The sequence below is a fragment of the Notothenia rossii genome (assembly GCF_949606895.1).
Source record: "Notothenia rossii genome assembly, chromosome: 8".
Taxonomy (NCBI): domain Eukaryota; kingdom Metazoa; phylum Chordata; class Actinopteri; order Perciformes; family Nototheniidae; genus Notothenia; species Notothenia rossii.
In genome coordinates, this window is record NC_136906.1 from 9,994,969 (window position 1) to 10,014,885 (window position 19,917).

The 19,917-nt window shown below is 39.2% G+C and overlaps 2 protein-coding genes across 3 annotated transcripts in view; one reads left to right on the plus strand and one right to left on the minus strand.

The window, feature by feature from the left end:
• The window catches only part of mgat5b (alpha-1,6-mannosylglycoprotein 6-beta-N-acetylglucosaminyltransferase B), a 115,609-nt gene that overhangs the window by 13,958 nt on the left and 81,734 nt on the right, over positions 1 to 19,917 (plus strand). The window contains exons 1-2 of one of the 2 annotated variants that reach the window (XM_079643326.1): positions 15,979 to 16,438; positions 17,869 to 17,981. In XM_079643326.1, the coding sequence (XP_079499452.1) occupies positions 16,371 to 16,438; positions 17,869 to 17,981 (181 nt within the window). In that variant the 5' untranslated portion in view covers positions 15,979 to 16,370. Of the gene's footprint in view, positions 1 to 15,978; positions 16,439 to 17,868; positions 17,982 to 19,917 lie in introns of those variants that run through there. The other variant, XM_079643325.1, reaches the window with a different exon arrangement.
• Positions 1,883 to 7,749, minus strand: LOC307016092 (uncharacterized protein). The gene is made up of 4 exons (XM_079645128.1): positions 7,612 to 7,749; positions 7,429 to 7,519; positions 4,447 to 4,761; positions 1,883 to 4,366 (listed from the first exon to the last, which is right to left on the minus strand). Exons 2-4 carry the CDS (start codon positions 7,517 to 7,519, stop codon positions 3,999 to 4,001), a joined length of 774 nt encoding a protein of 257 aa, XP_079501254.1. The 5' UTR covers positions 7,612 to 7,749; the 3' UTR covers positions 1,883 to 3,998.

Here is a 19,917-nt window from a genome sequence, read left to right on the forward strand (position 1 = left end):
GGATGGTGTTTTTTAGGGTCGGTGACAACCCACCCTAAAAAGTGACTCAGTCAGTAGGGGCTTGGACTGTGAGCAGTATATAGGGTTGCCGGTTCAAGTCCCCTACCAGACCTAAATATGGAGTGTGGACTGCTGCTTGGAGAGGTCCCAGTTCACCTCCTGCCCTGCCGTGGTGCCCTTGAGTAAGGCACCGGATAACCCCCTTCCCCCCCCACTCCCATTGCTCCCCGGGCGCTGTACAATAGCTGCCCCCTGCTCCTAGTACTAAACTCCTGGTACTAGGATGGGTTAAAAGCAGAGAACACATTTCACTGTGTGTGCTGTGTGCTCTGCATGTGTGCCCATTACAGAGGGTTTCATCCCTCCCAATTCCAATTAAACTTTCATAAGATTGAGTTGTATTTTAAGAAGTTCTTCAATTATTCTCACAGATGGTTGGCTTACATGAGTTATATCTTTTACACAACAACAAATGACTATTTACCTTAATTATTTTCCTTATTTGTTTATTAGTGAACACTTCAAGACAGAGAGGGAGTAGAGATATCTCCGCTGTTTGTACAAAGAGCTGATCATATGCATATCAGTGTTGAATCAGCTCTGACAAGCTCCTCCTCGTCACCGGTCAATGAGTTTGACTATCCTGAGCTCTCGCATGATCGCTCACTGAAGATGCTTATGGGCTGCAAATCTTTGTGTATATAGTAAGTGTGTGTGGACATAAGCTACTGTATTGAGTGGCGATGCACAGAATCAACACATGTAAGAAAGTCAGGGGATCTGAATGAAGAGGAGGAGCCTGAACAACCAGTTACATAAAATAATTGGAATGTTGCATAACGTTTCAATGTGAGATCTTTTGGACAGACTTCCACTTCTGCTGCCAATTTAAAACATAGTGGTCTTTCCACATACACATCCATATCACTGTGACCCACTCTGGATACAATCTATGACTGTGATGCATTTTGATGAATAAGCACACTGGTGGTGCATTACCTACAAACAGAAAAATCTAAAAAGATATTGTCATATCCAACACTGGTATTATTTAGAGTTTTGAGTTTTATCATACAGTCGACATATCTTACCTCTATGACTGTAATGTCTGAAAGCTGCTATGCAGTGGCTTCCTGTTTACATTGCTTTTGATTGGGCGACATTACAGATGTTTGCTAGCAAGGGAGAAAATCCCTGTTATGCAAAAAAAACCTAAATAACAGTACAGGAAAGGGAAAACCCCCAAAAAGCATAACAGGGCCAACTTTAAAGCTTTACCCCCTCCACAAATGTATTGAACCAAAACCCACCCTTTTCTTCCAGGACTTCAGTGCATCCTGACTGTTCAACTACAAATAAAAAGAAAATGCAAATGATTCTTAGATAATACCCACACATCTATGACTTTGACCTCCCTGTTTAATGAGAAGTTGCTCCTCAAAACATAATGTATTTCAAAGCAAAGCATATTTAATTGCTTGTATTTTTGATGGACTTCTTAAATTGTCCGCATCAAAAGAAAAAAGTAAACAAATGAAAGAAAAGCCAATCTATTTTCTTGAAGTAAGGCTTCATCGGCTTCAGTTTACCATGGCAACAGTGTTTTTTTTTTATCTAAATGGGAGAACATTAGAGCAATCAGGTTGTCTTTGCAGACTCAAATGTTGAGAACAGAAAGGCTGAAACAGCTTGAGGAGGTTCCACAGTCGCTGGCAATATGAGATCATTTATTCATTGTTATGTTTCAGTTTCTGGATGACTGTGTTTTGCAAACACACACCTACACACTGCTCTTGTAATTAACGGCATAGTTTATTATTTTGGACGTACCGGGAGATAAACAACATTCTCCACTTGAAAAAACAACAAACGCTAATTTGCATTTGGATACAAATGATTGGATTTTATTTTAGTAAATAACAGCAGGGTGAATGACTGTTCCACACTACTCACTATTTTCAACTCTACAAAACGTTCTGCTCACAAAAACCTTTGGATACTGATGCTTTTAAAAAATCTAAATTTGACATTTACAGAATATTACTTATGAATAATAAGATGATATAATGCCTATGTTTATATATATATATATTTGGGTTAAAGTATTCCTTTAATGGTTTAATAATTGTAGTTTTGCTAATTTCTAATCTCCGTTAGACAGCATATTTATAATATGTTCATATGTAGACTCAAACAGAATGTAATATTACATGATTCCACCATTGGCATACATCTAGACTAGAGGATTACATGTTAAAGATTTTGTTCTCTAACGGTCAAACAATATTGATCTTCAAGCCAAGCAATCAACTCGTTTTTTTCCTGTACAAACAATTCAGTTCCTCCAGTTCGATCCTTTGCTAACATGCTCTCTGCCGGGTCTCCTGAGGTCATGCCATCTTGCCTCTGAACCACTCAGGGGATTGTTTTATTAACTCAAAGCCCTGTCTAGGGACATATGTATTGTTATTGCTTGTGTAAGCATGTCTACTTCGATCAAACCCACACAGGAGAAGAAAGTTATTTTTCAACGAAGTACCTGCACTTGTCCTCACTCGTTCTTTCGGTCACTGACTCCTATTATTAAAGTCAATCTTATGACTCATAGTTATGTTATCTTTCTACAGCTGAATTTAAGATATCCACTGATACGTTGAAGAATTGAGAATTTTTTTGCTCCTCATTTAAAGGACTTCATCAGGTCCTTTGCATTCATTGTAATATCAGTTTCAAATCAGAAGAAATGAATACATGCACAGAAAACACAGCTTTCCTTTTTCACCATTCATCTGAGAAAGACATGTTACTAATGTGAAACACTGAGACCGAAGGATAAAAGCATATTAAACAGGCTGTGCAACCTGTTTTCCACTTTAACTAGCTTTTAAATGAACAGCAAACTTAAATGGAATTAAATATCGTTTTGAAAAACATTTCTATGGTTTGCAAGTCTCGCCGCACACCGAGGCACAACTTGCTGTAACTAGTTTAAAGGAATGCATGCCTAAACATCTCCAAAGCAAAATATAACTCAGATGTAGGATTTGAACATTTATGAAGCATAGCAAAAATAATTTGAAAACAAAGGTAAGTCTTTAACAAACAACATAACCTACATTACGTCAGATTTCAGTCTACTAAAGTAACACATATGAATGAACAATACATCTTAAACATTGCAACAACAAAAAAAGGTTAACAGTTTTTAAAGGATTGGATTTTCTGGCATATTGTTCCAAATCTGGTTTAATCGTTGTCATTTCATTTGTATTTGTATTGGCTTACATGTTGTTGCTTAGTCCTTCACATGAATAATGTAAGCTTCAACGATTTGTTTGCAGTTTTATTTGACAACCCTTTCTCCCCTTCAGTGTTCATAGATTCAAAATACCGATGCTCTCCTTTGCAGCATTTACAAAAGGCCAGAGGTGTATTATTTCTCTTGCATGAGAAGACTGCCTCCTTTTGGCAATAAGAAGGAGGTGAAGGTTTAACAAAAGGTCTATTTACAATGAGCACACTAAAACAAGGCTGCATCTTTAATTTCTAACAAAAATATATAGCAGCAGATTTCTAAAGCCTATTTTCCGAAAAAAAAAAAGTTTCCAGTCCTCTGAAACAACATTTAATAACTAAACACCCTTTAACTAAGTGTGGCAGTTTGTTTACACAAATTGTGTGGGTCAAAATACGCCTTCAGATTCATTTTTCTCTAACAGACTGCCTCCCCTCCTGTTACATTTGAATAATCAGTGAAATGTATATCTATATATATATATATATTGTTTTGTTGCTAATTAAAACCCTACAAACTCTTGTTTTTACCGAGAAGTCCCCCCTAAGCTCTTAAATGCAGGTAACATGGGTTAAACACTAAATGTACCCACTTAATTTTACAACAAATAAAAAACAAAACTGCACCCAACACTTCATAATTGACTGAATTAATCTGTGGCCCCTTTTTATTTCAACATCTGAATTCTGTTGGTTTGTTCCCTTTATGTCAAACATTTAACCATTATGATTTCCATGATCAAACAGATCCACTGCAGCGTGACCATGCTTTCTGATGACCCTTTCAATTTCTTAACCACATGTAGTTCGTGACTAATAAACGCCTTACTGGTCGAAGGCATCCACAGTGAGCAGGTATACGGCTGGTTCAAATTTCCTTTCTGGACATCTAATTGACTCAAGATATTGTACCGCCCATGATGGTCCATTTCTTCTTTCTGGTAGAAGGCAGGAGCCGTGAAGTTAAGCTCTCCTTGGGACCAGCGGACGCTGCCGCCACCGGGGTAAACTCCATTGAACCAGCACTCAGCATAAGACTCATTTCTGTCGTAGCCAGAAGTTTCAAGGCAATCTGTAAAAACAAAGGACTTTTAGACAAGTAAAAGAAGACATTGAGATTTGTAACTTTTATTTTTGTATCTGATAACTCACCTTGTACTTTAACATCAGAAGTGTTAGAACTCACACCTTGGCTGGAGCGCAGCTTGCAGAGGTATGTTCCCTGGTCGCTGGGCATCACGTTGAGGAGAGTCAGAGTGAGGCTTTGTGGCAGAGGCTCGTCTATATATTCACATTTAACCTTGGGGTCATCATGCTGGCTGTCATATTGACACAGACTTTTATTCCTAATCCAGGAAAAGTGTTTAATATCGATGCGTGATGAGCTGACATTACATGTCAGTGTCACATTTTCTCCACACCGTGCTGCCACCTGGGAAACGGTCTGTAGCTCCAGCCTGTGACTGACTGAATAATGATAGACAGGGATGACTTTTAGTTAAAAAATATAACACTGTAACATTTAATTGTTTTGTAAGTATAACTTTTTTCAACTAAAGAAAACCAGAGTTCAAGTTCTTATAACTTTTGAGGATCAGCTTTTAGACTGAAGTCTGGTAAATTAGTTTCAAGATTATCTTAAAAGAATAGTACACAAATGTTTACTCAACGGAAAAAAAGCTAGATAATAAGAATGATACCTTGTTTGTGTCTGTACGATAAATATTTAACTACAAGCATCAGCCAGTTAGCTTAGCTTAGCTTAGCACAAACACTGGAAACAGGGGGAAACAGCTGCTTTCCAAATGTAACACAACTATCTACCAGCAACTCACACTACATTTTGTATCTTTAATTTAGACCTAAGCAGAAACATTACAGTTGGTTTTGTGTTGGACTATTATCTGGAAGAACCATGCTAGCTGTTTGCAGTCTTTTTGCTAAGCTAAATCATGCCTAGTTTAGTTAAAGATATGTTGCTGTAGCTACACTTTGCCATAGGCTACTTCTAACTTCAAGCAACAAATCCAATTTGAGTGTTGTGAGATATTTATTTTAATTTTACAATTGTGTACAATTTCAGTGTGTCCAGAATTTAAAATTATTTCAATATTGGGGTAAAGATTGGCAGATTCCCAGAATCACAAGAGAAACCGAGTGAAAAATCAATCTTAGATTATTACACCTGGAGGTTTACTATTTCAGGGTCATAAGTTTTGATCATTAAACATTTTTTATTTGAAAATTCAAGTTGTTATCCTGAACTTTGAAAAATACAATGATGGATTCAAAATAAAAATAAGTATTTGAAATCATTTTCCAGGTTGAATATTATTTTGATTCAGTTCAGCAATTTTTTTGAATACATATTTATTTTCAGATTTCACTTTTATACATATTTTGATATTTGAATCCTTATTTTTTTCAGTTGCAGATTTTTCGTTTTCAGATTCAAAACAATTATTTGTTCAGTTTCAAATCTTGTTTTTTCAGGTTTCACATTGCTTTTCACCCTCAGATCTTTTTTCGCTTTCAGATCTTTTTTTTTGCTTTCAGACTTTTGGCCCTGATGTTGCTTGGGGGGGCGGGGATTACCAAAGAGTAGTTTGGCATCCTGAGTGGCAGGCATCCCTAATGGATTGCCCTCATGGATGTTACAGTAGGTAGCGCGAGAAATATAACTCAATACTTTCTATACACAATACTCCCGTGATTGGTGGTAAACTGATACCAGCGTCAAAGTTCCGTCAAGCGAGCTGTTGAGCATCGTAGTTGGCAACAATCAAGGTATAAGAGCAAAAACTGTGCTAGAATGTGAAATTACGTATCTGCATTGTCCTTCCCCACTTCCACGTAGTTCCATGAACGCAGCATAGTATTGGCATGGTTTTTTGCGATCAGAATCAGAATACCTTTATTAGTCCCACAGGGGATACATTTACATTGTTACAGCAGAGAAGAGCCAAAGACAGCTTAATGTTACCTAAAGCATGCATACAAAATTCAATTATATATATAAGAAATTATATATATGTTTTAAGTGACACATTTTACATAATACACACCATGTAACAGTTCTGCGGAATTAGCAGCAAGGTAGGCCTATATATTGCACAGTTTTTAACGGCATATATATATTGCACATATTGCAAATATTGCACATAGTTGTTATTTATCAACAAGAGGTGCTATAGTCTGTGTTGTTTTGTGCGGGGTCTAGGGGCTGTGCTGGTTGTATAGTCTGACCGCTGCAGGAAGGAAGGACCTGCAGTATCTCTCCGTGAGACAGCGGGGGATGGCATCAGGTCCACCAGAATAATCTGCTGGCTCGTTGCGGATACGTAATTTCACATTCTAGCACAGTTTGTTGCGCTTATACCTTGATTGTTGCCAACTACGATTCTCAACAGCTCGCTTAAAGGAACTTTGACGCTGGTATCAGTTTGATTTCCCACCAATCACGGGAGTATTGTGTATAGAAAGTATTGAGTTATATTTCTCGCGCTACCTAACATCCATGAAGGCAACATGACAGAGGGAGGCCTGTCACTCAGGATGCCAAACTACTCTTTGACAAGCCCCGCCCCCTCAAGCAACATCAGACCCAAAAGTTTGAAAGCGAAAAAAACCGATCTGAAAGTGAAAAACGATCTGAAGGTGAAAAGCAATGTGAAACCTGGAAAAACAAGATTTGAAACTGAAAAAATAATTGTTTTGAATCTGAAAACAAAAAATCTGCAACTGAAAAAAAAAAGGATTCAAATATCAAAATATGTATAAAAGTGAAATCTGAAAAATAATTGCTGAACTGAATCAAAATAATATTCAACCTGAAAAATGATTTCAAATACTTATTTTTATTTTGAATACAACATTGTATTTTTCAAAGTTCAGGATAAAAACTTGAACTTTTTTTGAATTATCAAAACTTATGACCCTGAAATAGCTCCATAGTTTACTGTTAGAATTATTTATTTAAGAGCTAATGTGTATTTGTTTAATCATAATGATGTGTAAAACTTCCACAAAATCGAGCACATTGACCACTAAAGCCCTGCATAGGCTGAGAACCTTTAAATCAGTGAATATAAAAAAAGATAAACACTTATTTTCAAGTTCAAAACCATCCCTCACCTGCAATGCCTGCAGTGAACCAGATGATGGAAACCCAGCCAAAAACACATCGCTGTGTACTCACATCAGAGAAGAGACTCATCCCTTCCATCTGTATTGAAATCAATATTTAACACATTAGATGAACTAGATAAAAGCCAAACAAATACAGCTGCAGTACAAAACAAGTGTGTGAATACTCACCGAACACACAAAGACTTATTAATGTTTTTCATCAAGTGGAGATGTTGTTGGTGAAAAGGTTTAGGTCCACTTCATTTAATGCATTTCAGCTGAATTGGACGTCTTGGTGGAAAAAGGGTTACTGAGTAGACCTCACCCTCTGAAAGGGAACTACAAGTCCTGTGGTGTCATGTTTTCATTTGAGCAGGAGTGGACATGCCCTGGAATGAAAGACTGCTGAGGGACAAAAGTAAGAGCAAAACTTTAGTTTACTGTCTGCTTTATTTAACAACAAAGGAGTATCATGTTGATACTTTCTGTTTCCCTTGTACAGTTTATATATTTAAAATAGGCTCAACTTTCATAGTCTATCATTATACCAAGTTTATACTTTTTTATTGCTTATTTTTTTAGCCCTAAAAGGTTGTCAAATGTTCATTTTAGCAAACAACTTCATTAATAAATTAAACCAAGCATTATTATTCCTCTTTAATCCAAAAAGCAATCTTCGCACGTAATTACTGACCGTGTAAACTATTTTGTGTTCCTTTATTTAAAACAGAGAAGCTTCTGGAATATTCTTCAAAGTTTTGTCTCGGTCATTGCTGCCGTTTCCATCAGTATTTGCCCCTTGATCCTGACAATGTTTAGTGTCTGAACCATTCGATAGTAGGAGTTCCATTGGGCAGTTTGAATGGGGTCCCAACAAATAACACCGCACAAAATAGCTTTCTAATAAGTTCTATTTTACATTTGTATGCCTTCTTTTTTAATGCAATACTTTAGAAGAAGATCAACAGCCCTTTGTACCAGTTTATTTGCTTATGGTGTGGAGAATATAATTCGATAATAGCTGCTAAATCTCACTCAAACCACATATCGAAAAAACGCTAAGAAACGGTGACTCACTGTAAACCTCAGACTTACAAGCAGCTTTGGTGGCATTTATGTTTATAAGATTATTGCTTAACACCAAGGCGTCTCCATTATCTAGGAATTGGCTTTTATTTGAGCAAACACAAGTTTGGGCAACTTATATTCCGTAGGTGGATTCCGTCATGCAGTCACAGCTTGGCCTGGCATGTGGCAGTAATGCCAGTAGAACAAACTGTGCAGGCTGTAACTAAATACAAAAAAGGACAATAACAAGCAGATTTCTAAAATCCTGCAGCTACATAAGCAACACGTGTCCTGCTGACAACAAATCAGTATTTTTGCAGTTAATAATTTAACATTTGATGTGTCTCTATTCATCACAGCAACAGCTGCATTTTTAGATGTATTGGATTTGACATTAGTGGCACTTTCTCCCCTCTGAATTTTTAAATGACTGTCCCACTGACTTTCTCCAGTTTTACAACAAACAGTAAAAAAATGGCTGTGATGTGTGTGGAGAAAGTGGTTCTGCTGTTAAAGATAAAAACAAGCAATTTGCTTGTGGTGGAAAACACAAAATCAAAGCTCTCCGTCTAGACATCAGCAATCCTGTATGAACAAGTAAGATAAGCATGAAATAAGAAGTTACTCTTCTTCATAATACAAACATGCATTAACTTCTATTAGTGAGGGACCTTTTACAATATAGTTAATAGTTGAACTAAAGCCGGTTAATAAAATGTGATCTGTTTTTGGATATGTATTCCGGATAGTAACAACACATTCATTGGTCTTTGCATTCACATCTGGTGTTCAAATGTGTTCTCATTATTGTGTCCACATTGTGATCATGCCTAATATGAAAATAAATGATAGCCAGAGTGGAGAGACCAATCAAAAAACATATATTGTCCTTGTTAAATGTCCAAAACATTTCATATTTTAATGCCAGGTTTGAATGGAGTCTATGGATACATATCAAATAGCCTTGCATAAATCACTTTAATAGAGAAAATATAACAATGTAGTTGTACTATATAACCATTATTTCCAGCATGTCTACATATATAATAACCAAAGTTTCACAACAGACATGCACGCTTTTCATTTTTAAATGTAATGGAAGTATTTTGAACACCTTGAAGTACAATGCAAGAATTAGGATTTTAGGATTAGGCCGTCAGAATTGATTTAATTGTGTATGTGTTGCCTTTGTTCTGTACCCTAAACTTTGGGTGGGGGGGGGGCGTGGGATATTTTTATGTTTATTATTTTCGTTGATGAAAGATTGGCAAAAACAGACAGAATAAATGCCAACAGATTGACTGTAAGCATGTGGGAACAGATAACCTAGAGAAGCCAAGAGCAAACAACACCCCCATATAACTGTCTGGTCTTTACATGCAAGATGTAATCTAAGATGAGGAGCAGTTGGCAAACAAGTCAGCAGGTGAGCGCCAGGTGCTGAGGACGCCTGGTGGACAGGTGAGGTGAAGAGAACAGCTGGAGTCAGGTATAATGTCAAACCATTTTCTGAAGAAACCAAAACAAATGAGAATAGACCATGCTATATGTTTTTCAGAGTTGAAACATTTGTTCTGTTATTTAGTATCAGTGTACAATCTGTTCCTTTCAGGTAAAAGACAACACAATCTTTGTAGTGGAGGTAGAAAAATAAGATTGATCGGCTCCGACCCTCCAGGAAAAGCTTTGTTTGATGTATCTGTCTGTACTACAGATCTGATGAGTGCACTATTTTCAGACTGCAAAATGATTGAGAAACAATATAAAACTGCATTTCCTGTACAGCACAGCATGAGGGCTGAACAAACACAGCTGCAGCCAAGCCTTACTTCTTTTCCTTCATTTGAGGTATTTAAAGAAATGGACTTTATTTCACAAGATAACTTTAAACTATGACTTAAATTATGATTGATCCCTTCAAATCTTGTTTTAATGTTTCCTTATCTTTGAGACTACACCTGATGGCAGATACACAGTTTAAAGGGTTCAGGTGTTTATAGTGACTTAGAGTTTTCTCAGGACATCTATTATCAATACAGGAGCTGTCGCACACCCCAAGGTCTAGCCCATTTTGATTGGTTATAATGCTCCAGCTTATCTTTGAAATGTTCCTCTTTGTTTGTGTTGAAAGTAACCTGAAACAAGGCAAAGTGTGCCAACTCTCCTTGGGATTGTATTGCATCGTAATCCAATTCCAACCTTGTTACAGTACATTTAACAAAGAACATACACAAACTAATGGAAAGGACCCTGTGAATGTGTGCTCAAGTGGCAGCCATTTAGTTATTATTGTTCAAGTAGTGTGTGACTTTGAGAAATGGAAGGTTATTATATTACGATCACAAAACTCCTCTCCCCTCTGAGTAAAACTACAGGCTGTTACACCTCGCACACAGTTATCCAAAACGCTCCTGAAACATTAACCGGGATTTTCCGAAAATCTCCAACAGGTAAAGGTATTAAAGGTGGGGTAGGTAATTCACTTCAGAAACACTTTTTGTTATATCATGGAATGCTCTTAACATCCCGATGGCAATGAATATATTAAATGCTTTGACAATAAATTTAAAATTTGAGCCGGCCCGGCTAAAATAACTGGATGGCCTACCTGCTGTCAGCCTTCCATCTGTGCACAAACTTATCTCATGCCCTCATTGGTCATGTGCGCGTTCGTGTGTGTTGGAGGAGGGGCTCTGTAAGGAAGTATTTTTTCGGCTGCGTACTTTCAAATTCTAGCGCACTCGAGCTGGTTTCTCCATTCTTATACCCTACCTTTTAAGTGTTTATTAAAAGTTTGCATTTCACACAACTGTCACACAATGATCTGTTTGAATAAACCAACATAAAAGGTGGTCTTGTTTATGATGTGTATCTTACAGTACACTGCACTGTAATCTTTATTTATGTATCTTTGCTTTTAAATTAGTGTTTTTAAATGTTTTTCATAATATGTTTCTTAATGCTCTTAATGTCTTTCATTACATTACATTACAATTAGCTGACGCTTTTATCCAAAGCGACTTACAATAAGTGCATTCGACCAAGAAGATACAAACTTGAAGAAAACAGAATCATAATTACATCAGGTTTCATAGAGCCAAACATTTCAAGTGCTACTCAACTGGCTTTAGATAAGCCAGTCCTTTATTAGTATATAAGTGCTTTGATAGTAATTCTATCGCTCGAAGTGGAGTCGAAAGAGATGAGTTTTCAGTCTGCGCCGGAAGATGTGTAGGCTTTCTGCTGTCCTGATTTCAATGGGGAGCTCATTCCACCATTTTGGAGCCAGGATAGCAAACCCACGTGTTTTTGCTGATGGGAACTTGGGTCCCCCTCGCAGTGCGGGTGCAGCAAGCCATTTGGCTGGTGCAGAGCGGAGTGCACGTGCTGGGGTGTACGGTTTAACCATGTCCTGGATGTAGGAAGGGCCAGATCCATTCGCAGCATGGTACGCAAGTACCAGTGTCTTGAAGTGGATTCTAGCAGTTACCGGAAGCCAGTGAAGGGAGCGGAGGAGCGGCGTGGTGTGGGAACATTTAGGAAGGTTGAAGACCAGACGAGCCGCTGCATTCTGGATGAGATGCAGAGGTCGGATGGCACATGCAGCTAGACCAGCCAGGAGGGAGTTGCAGCAGTCTAGGCGTGAGATGACGATTTCTGGGTCAGCTGGGGACGTATTCTCCTGATGTTGTAAAGCGTGTATCTGCAGCAGCGGGATGTAGCAGCTATATTTGCAGTGAAGGATGCGTGCGACGAACTGGGTTTCAGAACGGGGAAAAGACAGAATTAATTGGGTGTCGTCAGCATAGCAATGGTATGAAAAACCATGCAGGCTAATGACAGATCTGAGCGAGTCTGTGTACAGAGAGAAGAGGAGGGGACCAAGGACAGAGCCCTGAGGGACCCCTGTAGTTAATTAACAAGGGTCGGACTCTTTCATTTTTGTAAAGCACTTTGAATTGCCTTGTGTTGAAATGTGCTAGATAAATAAACGTGCCTTGCCTTGCCTTGTATAAGTCCCCCCATTTTGAAAGATCGACCTCTTTTCATACAGTGTGGCGTTAAGATAACAACGTACATATCTGAAACTCTGAAGCTACATGTGAGTTGCGTCTCTGCAGGTATACAGTCTCACACATCCATTTATGAAGCCTACCCTTGCTGTGTAACTGTTGATTAAATAATACATTTTATATGAAATGTAATGGAAGATGGCATATTGTATCTCATTATGATGTAGCTGCGAGAGCCTAGAGGGAGAAGATATACGTTTAGATTTGAATGCATTGAATCTTGATGGAGCTGTAATGAACATTCGGACTCTTGCTATATTTTCAGCACCAACATTAGAGCATCGCAGGCGCTGAGCTATCACTCCCAGTTACATTTATGGTAGCGTTAGACATTTATGGCAGTGTAAAACAGGTGATCTATCTATGAGCAGTCATCTGCTGAGAGCTCCTCTGTGATAAATAACTCAGAGCATATACTGTAGGTAGCTCAAGGGAGTGATGTGAAGAATTTAAAGAAAATAGTCTTTTCAAGTGTTCATGGTTAGAGTGAGTCGATGTCAAACAAAATTGCAGAACATTGTGGGACTGGGAGTTAATAGCAAAATGTCGAAAGCTGGTTCTCCACCTGAAACATGTTGAATGATGTGGTCCGAGAGCTGCTTAAAATATTAAAGGCAATGTCATTTTGCCATGGTCAGTCAGTTTGTTCATTTCTTGTCAACTTAGCTTTTATTGTAAAGTAGTTAATGTGTGGAAATAGTCATCAATCCACAAATAATCTATGCTCAACGTTAATGTTTTTGAAAGACAAAAAAACATCCTATTTAAGTTAATGTCCATACAGAATTGATCTCATGTTCTTGAGATTAGTAACCAAGGTGGCTGTAACTTTTTATATGAACAATGAGCTAGCTAAGACAGTTTTATGGTTTGTCTTATGGTGGTCTAATATCCAGAAAAACAATAAGCCCAGTGATTTCTCCAACTGATGAGTGCCATTTCGAGGTTTTCATCAACTCTTGCATTTGAATGGCACTGAAGGCGGGTATGTGATTACATGTTCTGAAAACACCAAGCTATAGTTTCTTTATATGAATCTCAGTAAAGAAGACAGTCGTGTGAAGTGCTGCTTAGGATTCAGTCCCTGATTCCCTCCCACATTGGCAGAAGAACTAGTAAAAAACACTCTCTGCACAAACACGAGCTGCACATACGATGACTGGGTTTTACCTCTCCTGCGAAGCTAAGTACAATTCATTCTCCTCCCATGGTGTAAAACATAAGCCTACATTTTCCACTTCTGCTTCTCCCCGATGTATATTTCTCCGTTAAATGTGTTTAATATAAAGGAAACGCTTTTAAGAGTTATTTGTCCTTGGGCGTCTTGCTCTGTGAATCCTCAGTATAGCAGAGGGATTTAAAGCAAACAGTGGGAGGGAGAGAGAGAGTGCAGTGGAAGGAGATACTCAAGGGACACGTAGACAGAGAAAAATAAAGAGAGACTCTGACAGAGAGGAAATATGAGACAGCAAGATAACACATATTGTGGATAATGCAGTGGTGAAGAGGTCAATGTGCAGCAGGAGAAGGAGAAGAGTAAGAACAAGAAGAAATATAAAGACTTACAGACAGAAAGAATTACGTAGGACTGTAGAAAGCCATGAAAAGTTGAAAAGGGAAAGTAGAAATCGGGGATGAGAGAGATAAGATGAAGTGATATCCTGAAAGGCTTCTGGTGGTGGTGTCCTTGCTTTAACTTTTTCAGGTGGCATTATGAATCTTCCTCTTATCAAAAGGGAGTTAGAGCTAATCCCAGATTCAATGAACACACACACACACACACACACACACACACACACACACACACACACACACACACACACACACACACACACACACACACACACACACACACACACACACACGCACACGCACTTACGCACGCACTTACGCACGCACGCACGCACGCACACACACACACGCACACACACACACAACCTTTTTTAAACTTAGACACTATAGCTGAAGTTTTATGTAACCATGTCCTGTAATGAAGCCCTGCAGCGTTGTCAAGACAAAGTCATATTTATTTTAACTTCTTATGTTTTTATTAATATGTATTTATTTAATATGTCAATCTTAGGTCCCAGGCTCCTCCAACAGTGCAACACAATAAAACAGATACAATAGTGCAAGTAAATTCAATCAAATAGAATAGACTGTCATGAAATGTAAATTCCCTCACGGATAATTCAAGTATTGTGATTCTGATTTTAAGTGAATGTGAACTGACGAGTGGTTCATTTCCAGACCCCAGCCCAGGCTCATGGTATACCAGCAGTCTCTGCAAAAGGCAACATGTGAGGCTCAACATAGAAGGGGTGAAAACGGTTTCCTTGACAACAGAGGATGCCGCTTGCTGTCCATTAGGCCGACTTTGGATGTGGTCTCGACGTGTCGATGGTCCCTCTTTCTATGATGGCTGTAAGATGGTACACTTAGTATACTTAGGTCAGGTCACAATCTTTTTCTGAGATCTTTTCCTTCATATTTCTCACAAGGCCAAGGATAAACTAAAAGAGAACGGTAACTAAAACAGGAACATCTGAGTGACTTTACCTGAAAGTCCCTTTGTGATTGTGCCTGAAGATGTACTTTTAAATGAAGTTAAAATCAGAATGTTATCAGGAAGGCATTGATGTGTATATTCTTCAACAGCACAATCCTCAAATAGACAACACTTGAAAGACATGAGCATATCTGCCAGTTTTTCGGCTCTAACTTTCACTATGTCTTTTTAAAAGCCATAAATAAATATGAAGAAGAAGCCTTTTTTCTAAGAAATGGGACACTATTATCTTTGAGCTGTCAAAGTATTCTGTGCTCAGTCCTCTGGGTGTAGCTGCTGAGCTGCTGTCTGCTGGGCCACAGCGGGAGCTATCCTCGGTACTGAAATGTATGAGATTCTGTACAGTATTACATTTTAGTTTTGGAGACTATTGCATATCATTAATGGGACTATAGTGCTTTGTTTTTGCTGGATTAACCTACCACTGTATCACTTCCATTAATCTACTGATAGGAAATGTTTGCATATTGATCAAAGTCCACAAATCTTCCATCCAAAATATTTGTTTACACCTCCTTTGTCAATAAAAACTAAAAACAATGAATTCTCATTTCTGTATCACTTATAACGGATTGTTTTTTTTAATTTGCAAGATTCTTGCTATTTTTAAATTTGTAATTGTGATCCTCATTATTGAAAGTCGTTCAGGATAAAAGACTCAGCTAAATGTTCTTATCATCGTACACAGCCTTGTTTGCAGGATCATATCAATTTAGTGACTTATACTTGTTCTCTGGTTATTCTATCTGTGGTCTGTTTTCTTAAGGTAAACACAGTAAATACATGTGTTGTTTTCCGGTCGTTAGATGGCGCTACCAGTAAACCAGCTACTCCCATAATGAGAGGCGAATAAGTCAGAGCTCCAGCAGCCCCTCAGATCAATTGAAGGAACTCAAAGGTAACAGCCGTGCGGCTCCACTCGGCGCTGCTATCCATTAATGTCCGGGGTACAATCCTAGCTGAGTGTCACAGATTATTTCTCCACATTTATTCCGCTGCACAATCTGAAAAGGAGGAATATACCCGAGGCGCTGCTGCAGCAGGACGCACCTGCGGGATTTCTGCTGAAGTTGTTTCACACACACACAGCAAAACACAAACACACACACGCGGCTGTCGAGCTGGGAAGTTGCCCGCGCAGACCGTTGATCCTCAGGACTGTCGTTTTTTAAAGTTATGTTTTTGAAGCTGGTTGTCACAATGCTAAGGAGAGCCGCCGCTTTGCCCGTGTGTGGAAAATGATTGCATCCAGCAGCGACCTGTCCATTATGGTGAGGAGATGTCTTCTCACTTTCAAACCATTCAGGTAAGAACAAGTCCTCTTCAATCTGTTACATCTCTATTCACTGACATGGCCAATTATAACAATAAACACACCCTTGTACATTTTCTTATTCTGTATCAGTATCATCAGACTACAAAAAGTCATCGTAAATGTAAATAGTGTTTGCCTCCTGGTGTTTTCTACTCTTGCAAGTTCAGAAAACGTGCATTAATTGGAACAACAGAATACCTGCTGTGCCATAATGAGCGTTTGCTTACTCAGCTGAAACTACCTGCAGCAGATGTAGAGGAGGGAAAGCAACTGAAGCAGATATAAAGTCATTAAAACTTTTGATCAGGAACACAAATGAATGGCTCATTATAAATAAGAAAATTAGGAATCAGTATCAATAGTGTTAGTGATCGATGGTTGTAGTCTTCCAGGTGTGAAGTTCCCTGATGATTGACAGCTTTCTGAGTGTAGTCAGTGGTGTTTCACATTCTGCCTCCAGACCTGATTGAACATGCACCTCACATGCTGTACAGTTCAGTGTGTTCTCACTGTAGCATCAAATACTTTCCACACGGCGTAAATGCTTCCCTGAACATTGAGTTTTTCCATCATTACTTCACATGTGCCACAGTAAAATGGCACTATCACGCTCTCCGTCTCTAACGGAGTGACTGCAGCCTCTCTGTTGTCAGTTTCCCCACCTTATACAAATTCCAGCTGTGGTCTGAAGAATGGAATTGCAACCATTTGTCCTGCAGTGCCCCTCAATACAAAAGATTGTTTTCCAAACATCTTCCCAGCATGACTCCTGGAGCGTGGCAGAAGAGCCTGTTTTGAGCTAAACGATCCAAAACATTTGTTTTCGGAGCTGGAGGACTCACAACATGTTTGCTGTGTGTTTGCCTCTTCCTCCCAAAATGCAACCCATTCGCCTGTAATAATGCTTTTATTTTGGATGTCATGCTCACTGAGCACAGTGTGATGCAGAAAACCCATCCATGTAATGGTTCATTTGGGATGACACGGCCAAGCGTGTGCACTGTGCTTTTCTGTGGGTTGATTGGTGCAATATGAACTTTACAAAAAGTGTGTTCAAGCTCCATGAAGCCTGCTGTGATGTTGACTCAAATGCTTTTTTGGTAATTTTCTACTTTCTTGTCTCTACTTTTTATCTCCTGATCTCTAACCCTGTCACGCTACGTGGTCTGTTTTGGTTATACATGGGGTTTAAATATTGTACACCTTCAAGTGAAGATCAACTATGTGGCTTATCAATTCATGTACAATAGTAGAGACTAAGCTGAACACTAGTAGCTTTGAACTGTTGAACATTTGTAACTGTGGTATCAATATACCAAATGTCTTTTCTACGTGTCTTCAATAAAAAAAAAGAATGAAAAAAACCCAGTCATGCTCTTGTGTCGTTTAATCGGCCTCTGGTCTCTGTCTATCTGCTGCAGGATCTTTGTGGTGGGGATTGGCTTCTTCAGCCTGTGCTTTCTAATGACCTCTCTCGGGGGCCAGCTCTCGGCCAAGAGACCCGGAGACTCTCCCTTCACGGTGCGGAGCGAAGGTAAGCCAGCAGTCACACGTGCTGCCCCCCCCCCCCCCCCCCCCCTCTGACTCTACAGCGCCTGTGCCCTGCGCCCCGTAATGAACAGGCTGGGAACACGCTGAGAGCCTCGGGGGGCTTCCTTGATTGCTGCCAGGGGGCTGACAGAGCTGCTCACTTTGCTCATTGTGAATGCGTCAGGGGGGGGGGGGTTACATGCCGCCTGGAGAGGCTCCAACTTCTTTCACACCTGCTGTTTCTACCACGCTCACATGGCCTTGCTCTGACTCATTTCTAGTAGGGTAACTATAGAAGCTGACCAATTATTGGGGGGCTTACTGTCTGGCAAATCTTTACATGTTGGCTATTATGACCTTGTATGTATTTGTGTAGTGCAGACATGTAACATGTGGTGGAAGCAGTTCACCAAAGGAATTCATTATTGGCGCAAACTAAGTTATTGCAAACACACAAATCATATTCTGTTCGTATTTTTGTTGATAAAAAGTTATCTTTCCTTTTGACAAATCTCACCTGAGAGGCTTCATCCCCTGTTACACCTTCTGTATTTTTATATTTGCTCATATGATCTTGCTCTGACCCATTTGATTTGATTTGGTGTAAAAGAAGTAGTGGGATTTACTTCACCGCCTTGTGAATCTTTAAATGTTGACCTTATGACCTGTATGTATTTATGCTCTGAACTATTTGAAATCATTATGGGTGGTGGAACTAGTAGCTGACCAATCAGTGGAGGCTGAAGTGGACTCCACGTAACTGTCTATGGAAACGGTTGACCTTATCATTTAGGAAGTAGTACAGTGGAAATTGTCACTGAGGCAAAAATACATCAGTGAATTAGTACTGAGATGTTGAATGTGTAATGATGGGACGGTGGTGCATTAGTTTCTTAGCATTTCCTAGCATTTTATTAGTCAAATCATCATGTTTTTGGTTATAAATAGGCCTCTTCCTTTTGACGGATTCAATCTTGCTTCTTTAACACCTACTTTTCTATCGTTTTTGATCTTGTTCTGACCCATTTTAACTCATTTTGGCTCGAAACTGACCAATCAGTGGAGGCTGAAGTGGGAGATACTTTACCGTGTTGGGAATATGTTGACCTTGTATCTATTTATTTAGTACAGAAAAGATCGTGTAGAAAAAGTAGTTCACCACAAATCCTCACTGAAGCAAAAAAAACACATTAATGAATCTGCCATTTAAAAGTACATAACTAATACTTATTAAAAGTATAAGAAATGTTTATAAGACAGTCAATCAGTTAATGTGACGGGAAACGGGTGCATTTGTTACTCAGCATTTTTCAGCACTTGTGCGTAATGTGGTCAAGTTTTTAGTTCAAAAAAGTTCTTCTTCCATTTGACCAATCTCATCTGAAACGGGCACTCAAATGTGGCCAGCAATACTGACCATGCCTGTACAGAGATCAAACAAATCAAAGCCACATCAGAAAAACCTCAAACTATTTCAGAGACAGCCTCCCTGACAGAACCACGTTATCTTTCTCAGCACGTCCTCTGTGTTTGCGCTCTGTGCCTCTGCATATCAACCACGACAGCGCTCGCCGTTTGGGAGAGTCACTGTTGGCTTGTGGACTTTTGTCTCTCACCTTTTTATCGCCGCGTGGCACAATGTTGACTCCGCGTGTCATCCTCTGTGACGGATACCAGCTGGCACCGGAAGAAGCCATGCAAATGAGGCGACAGCAATCATTTCATCCCTCTTGAATAATGCAGTCCCTCTTTGAGCCAATCAGTGAGCAGCATGTGGCCCTGTGGTTGTTTGTTTGTGCGAGATATTTTTGACTTACTTGAATGATTTTTGCTCGGTTGGCGAAACATCATCTCACAGTGGGAGCGCCTCTCTGTGTATTTCTGGAAGTGTAATGCAGTGGGCTGCTGTGACGAGGTGCATCAGGTGTCATCAGCGGAGA